This window comes from Fonsecaea nubica (genome assembly GCF_001646965.1).
Source record: "Fonsecaea nubica strain CBS 269.64 chromosome Unknown Scaff140, whole genome shotgun sequence".
Taxonomy (NCBI): domain Eukaryota; kingdom Fungi; phylum Ascomycota; class Eurotiomycetes; order Chaetothyriales; family Herpotrichiellaceae; genus Fonsecaea; species Fonsecaea nubica.
The window spans coordinates 45,713-51,712 of record NW_019173813.1 but is presented as its reverse complement, the minus strand read 5'-3'; the positions used below and the strand labels follow the sequence as shown (position 1 = coordinate 51,712).

Sequence of the window (6,000 nt, the reverse complement as noted above, 5' to 3'; positions counted from 1 at the left end):
GATGGGCTCATCCAGGACCCTCCGAGTCTGTTTTGTTGCACTTTTTTCTGCTCCATGCACCGCGTGGGCTCGATAGCCCCTTAGTTGGGTTTTCCTTTCTTACCGGGCGGACTATCTTCGCGGACATTGTGGGGTAGTTTTCTTTTGGGCGTGGTTAAATAATGGTGGTGATAAGTGGTGGTGGTTGTGGTTATGATGATGGCATGTTTTTGTCGTCGTCGTGGCCCCAAGTTCGTCGTTTTAAGTCCCTGCGCAACATAACAGGCTTCAACAACCAGCTTTTTCTCAAGACCACCTCTTCTCCCTGTGCGATACTTTGTGATACCTGTATAATACCTTCCAGCGTCTGACCCTTCGACTCCAACCAGTCCTCACGCCTTGACTTTGTGCTCACTCGAGGTCGACTTGGCAGTCCGCCGTCCTTCGTTGACGACTTGCACAATTACACGGCGAGACGTCTAAACAGCTGTGAAACACGGATTAGTTCGCGCTGAAGGACCCGCCCCGCGCCGTACTCCCTCCCACCTCTGAGGCACCGGCAAGAAAGAAACTCCCCAGGCCGCCACAATGAACAAACTCGACGAACTCAAGCACAACATCACCGAGGATGCGTTGAAGAACGGTGACAAGGTAAGGGAGAAAACAAGAGCCTCATCACCATCATCATCCCCTCGCTAGCTTCTCAGGTTCTAACCCTATCTTGTCTGGTCTAGCAAACATCCACCAACGGCGCCATCTCCCGTGGACCAAGCCCCAATCGTGGTTCCTCTCTTCGCGATGTCGACGCCATAGGGCCAGACTCGGAGAGCAAACGTGAATGGCAGAAGAAGCGCGGCATCGACACCTCCAAGCAGGTCCGGATCACCAAGCTCAGCCACATGCGGTACCAGCATCCCGATCTGAACAAGATCACAACTTTCTTGAGAGGTCAGTCCTTACTCTACCAAGTTGAGAGATGACGAGGATGACTCGAGCGCACCCGAGGCTACGTGGTCGTCCTCCTTCTAATGTCTGTATTTGTAAACCTTACTGACTCTGTCTCGCTCCCAGACTTTGGCATGCATGTGGTTAAGAAAGGCGAAAACGAACGCTGGTTCCGCGGCTACGGCCCGGACCAATACGTCTACTACGCCCGTCAGGGACCCAAGAAATTCCTGGGCGGTGTCTTTGAGGTCGAGTCCAAGGAGGAACTCGAAAAGGCGTTGAAGGTCCCCGGCGGCACCGTCCTCACCAACGGCATCGAGGAGATGACCGACGCCCCCGGAGGCGGATATATCGTCACACTTTCCGATCCCGAGGGGTTCCCCGTGAGCTTTGTCTATGGACAGGCAGAGGTCAAGGAAGAGAGGGCCAAGCCCGTGAAATTGGTGCTGAACGACGAGACGGATAAGCCCCGATCGAAGGCTTTCCAGAGATTTGAACCTGGACCGGCCGCCGTCCACAAGGTAAGTTCCTTTACACACCCATGAACATTTATTCTACGCAATCCATCGAGCTCCTTAGCTGACATCCTTTGTCTTCCTCACAGCTGGGTCATTTCGGCATCAATGTCGACAACTTTGCCGTCCAGATGGACTGGTACACGCGGCACTTCAACATCTACCCTAGCGACATCCTGTACGTGCCGCTGGACTCAATCGACCCGGCCACGGGCAAACCGGCGCGCAAGGAAGTGGCCCTGTTCGCCTCGATCGACCGCGGCCAAGAGTGCGTCGACCACCACACCTTCTTCATGACGACCACCGTCCCGGGCAAGGAGAAGCACGTGCACCACTCGTCGTTCGAGGTGCACGACTTCGACACCCAGGCCCTGGGCCACCAGTGGCTCGCCGAAAAAGGGTACGAGCCCGTCTGGGGCGTCGGCCGCCACATCCTCGGCTCCCAGATCTTCGACTATTGGTGGGACGTCACGGGTTTCATGGTCGAGCACTACGCCGACGGCGACCTCGTCAACGAGGACACCCCCGTTGGCTACGGGCCCGCGGCCCACGAGGGCTTGGCCGTTTGGGGACCCGAGGTGCCCCAGACATTCCTGGAGTAAAAAGCCCAAGACAGAATGATGGACTTTTGTGTTGTGACAAATACGCGCTCACACGGCACTTTCAAGGGGTTGGTAACCTGTCGAGAATTCTCGAGGAGTGAGTGAGCGTGCAAGCGAGAAAGAGCAACAGCGAGAAAACGATGAGAAACAAAGATATCAGGAAGAGTGTCTGTGATGATTTACAGGAAACTTTATGAAATATCCAATATGAGGAGAAGGAAGAGGAGTCGTCGCTGTTTGTACGTGTTATGACATGCGTTGACATGCGTTTCCCTGAGGGAACCGATAGGACGGAAGGGGGAAGGGAAGAGAGCCAATGAACATCATTGATAATATATGCACCTAGGTGGGTAGTGGCGAAGGCGGCGGCGGCGGATTCATGTTCACGTATCTATCTATACTTGTCTAGCCAGCCCAACACTTTGACTTTGACTGCTATGATTTCCCTTTATTCTATTTCTCATTCTCTCGTTTCCTCTCCCCGTCTATATCTATGTCTTGGACTTGGACCTGAACCTGGATCCGGATCCATGTGTACTACTCGACACCCGATCTATCTTCAAGGTAGATATGCATTCAGGTAGCCAGACACGGCCAGACACGGACACAGACAGGAAGCCCGACAATGCCGCACCTCTGTAGGAGAACCAAACCAGGCGGAAAAGGTGCATCTTACCTGTCCCTTTTTCTTTGAACACTTACATGCATCCTCGTCTCTCTGTAGTGTACGGGGATATTGTATTTACCCTTTATCTGGATTTTATATTCTCATGGCTACCGGCTCGTTGAGTAGTCTACAGTCATGCACAGTTTGCACAGTTTGCACAGTTTGCACAGTTTGCACAGTTTGCACGGGACGGGACAGGACAGGACAGGGAAAATCAGTCAGGTAGTCAGTCAGGACCTGTAGATACATACAATGGTATATGTGTGTGTATATGTCTAATCTCGTCTGCCCGGTCTCTTTGCTTCAACCCTCATCTCGACCCGTGCATATAGATATAAATATATGGTAGGGATAGATTGATGAGTTAGATGTGCAAGCGTCGACGCAGGACCAACTGACACGCCCTTATAGTAAGTGTATATAGTTGTGCTTCAACAGGGCTGGACTCACACCGGCAGGAGCAACGACTCCCCACCAGCCACCCGACTCGCCCTCACCACTCCTCATACCGCACCTTGTTGACCAGGGTGCCAATCTTCTCGATCTCGACGCGGATGTCGCCGCCGTGCTCGAGGACCACGCGCGGGTTGCGGAAGTAGCCAATGCCCGCGGGCGTGCCGGTCAGGAAGATGGTGCCGGCTTCCAGCGTCGTGCCTTGCGAGAGGTAGCTGATCTGCTTGGCGATGGGGAAGATCATGTCTCTGTGAGGTTCGCCGCGCGGAGGCCGTGTCAGCAAGAGTCCAGACGAAACAATACATGTCACAGCATGAAAAAAAAAAAGACGCCTGGAGGGAAAGGGGGGTTCTTGAAACATACTTTGTGTTCCCGTCCTGCACGACCTGTCCGTTGTATATCGCTTTAATCTTCAGGCTCTGCGGGTCGGCGATCGCGTCTTTGGTCACCAGCACCGGTCCCAGCGGACAGCTTCCATCCAACCCCTTGGAGAAGGACCATTGTGTGGTCAACATCTGCATGGTCCGCGCCGAGACGTCGTTGCTGCAGGTATATCCCAGGACGTAGTCGAGGGCCTTGTCCTCGGGGATGTCTCGCCCAGTCTTACCAATCACTACGCACAGCTCGGCCTCGTAGTCCGAGGTGCCATCCTGCGCGGCTTTGGGGATGGGAATCGCGGCCGGGTAGGGATCTGCCAGGGCGGTGCGCGGCTTGGTGAAGAGGATGGGAGCCTTGGGGAGCGCCATATTTGCTTCCTGTACATTGCCCCAACATTCCACTTGTCAGTATATCTCTCTTTAAAATTGGCCCAGGGCTGAAGTGTAAGGGTGGACTAAGATCTTTCATGCCTGCACACGCTGACACATCGAGAACAAGAGGGAAGAGAACCGACATTTGCGTGATCCATGTAGTTCAAGCCCAGACACCGGATGTAGTTGCAGTCCTCGGGCGACACGGGGCTCAGCAGCTGCTTGACCGTGTAGACATGCTCCGTAACCTCGGGCGCGAAGATAGTGCCGTTGATCAGATAGGCCTTGATTTCCTTGCCTTCGACGCTGTCTACGCCAATGTCTCGAGAGGTATCGACCAACTGCCCCAGGTGGATGCGGTTGTCCTCGCTCGCAACGAAGCGGATGATGTGTGTTGCTTTGCCCATGTTTGTTTGTTTTGGCACTGACTTCTTTTGGGGGGTTTTTTCTCAAAATGCAGAAACAAGAAACACAACAGGATCGAACAAACGGGGATGTTGTAGCAGAAAATGGTGTATGATTCCTGAGGGAAGACCAGAACAACCAAGGCAAGAGAAACAACAAAAAAAAAGCCAGAGAAAGTAGAGAGAAGGGCGTCAATCGCGCAACCCTCTCTGCTCACAACCACCACCACACGGTCATCCCAAGAAGGGCCCCACGGTGTTTGAAGGCGGTGCGTCCCCTCCCTCAATCCAAACAAATGTCATAGTTTAGTGGGAGTCGGTCCGTTTGTCGGGGAGATTTCCCCTGCCCCTCAGGAAAATTCCCCCACGAAGGTTTGGCCAAGTGCCGACACGGCGAGAATGGTGGGGGAAATGGGAGGACGGGAAAGCTTGGGATTGTGGGAGAGAGGCCGATGTCGAAACGCCGTGTTTGACCGTGGCCACCTCTTGCATCTCCATCCAGTTCAGTTTAACCAGTTCCTCCGGTGGCCAGTCTGCCAGTGTCGCTCGGATCCGAGCCTTGTTTTCGCTCTTGAACATCTGTCTCACTGTTCGCCTTCGCGTCCGATGCTCAGCAATCCCGTCCAGGAGACCTCTAGCCTCTTCGTTTCCGTAACGGAGAGCTCAATCATGAATGTCGCTTTAGCCTCGTGGTCGCATCGTCGGAGGCGGAAAGGGGTGGCATCGGAAAATGTTTTGCGACACTTTCGGAATTAAATGTGAACATGTTTCCGTTGCGCAAGAGGGGATTGTGCAATTAGGACTGATTAACGACATGTTCGTTTCTGAGGAAAGCTGACACTGGGCTCTCTGAAGCTGGCACTGGAAAATGGCCTGCACTTTGAGAACCATGTGGCCTGCCTCAGACAGAGCCGATGTCAAAAATAAGTGGCACATGTAGTCTGACAAGAAATAGCAATGAGGAGCGATTCACCATCAACTTGAAGATGACTATCATTAGGCGTAATAGGACTGGTGTCACCCCTATTCTCATTGACAAGATTAGCTATATTTGATCTAGCACGGGCTTCATTCGCTGTCAAGCCACTACCTCAGTTCTGAGAGGGCGGCTACTTTCTGTCAAACTGTGCCGTTTTTTTTTGGGTTTCTTCTGAAGCCTCAGACAATGCGTCCCTAATCTAATAATTCAAGGTCGAAAGGCTTTTCTCAGAAGGATGCTGGGGACAGAGTATACTCGGCAGACATTGCACTATCAATGCTTGATTCGTATTCGGAGCCGCTGGCAGCCATGGCTTATTGATGGCACGACGCTGAAGAGACGTACTCACAGAGAAGACTATGGCTGAAGTACAAAATGAAATGCTGAAGAAGAAAAGAAAATGAAGGAAATGAGAGAAGGAAGTTCGTTTTCATTCAACGTCTGGGTGAAGTTCTCGGTGACATCTAACATCAAGTGTTTGTAGTCGCATAGTGGTGGCAAGTGCTATGTGCCCGCCAAGGCTGTGATAATCTCTTTGCGATCGTCTCAAGTATCTTGAAAGTAGATATCTCTTCCCCTCTGGCAGTTTATCCGTTCTTTCTCCCATTTGTCTCTGCTGTGAAGCAGCTACATGACAATATTTGTGACCCATTACTACATGTTACTGATCTCAACGAAACTATATCATCATTGTAAATCTCACAAAA

At 52.4% G+C, this 6,000-nt stretch overlaps 2 protein-coding genes across 2 annotated transcripts; one reads left to right on the top strand and one right to left on the bottom strand.

The window, feature by feature from the left end:
- Positions 1-567: 567 nt before the first annotated feature.
- On the top strand, positions 568-2,041 carry AYO20_11229 (hypothetical protein; the record flags this gene model as incomplete). The annotated part of the gene is made up of 4 exons (XM_022649481.1): positions 568-630; positions 714-927; positions 1,051-1,445; positions 1,529-2,041. The coding sequence occupies 4 exons, from the start codon at positions 568-570 to the stop codon at positions 2,039-2,041; spliced, it is 1,185 nt and encodes a 394-aa protein (XP_022494561.1).
- Positions 2,042-3,201: 1,160 nt separating this feature from the next.
- Positions 3,202-4,317, bottom strand: AYO20_11228 (hypothetical protein; the record flags this gene model as incomplete). The annotated part of the gene is made up of 3 exons (XM_022649480.1): positions 3,202-3,409; positions 3,525-3,916; positions 4,054-4,317. The coding sequence occupies 3 exons, from the start codon at positions 4,315-4,317 to the stop codon at positions 3,202-3,204; spliced, it is 864 nt and encodes a 287-aa protein (XP_022494560.1).
- Positions 4,318-6,000: the final 1,683 nt, after the last annotated feature.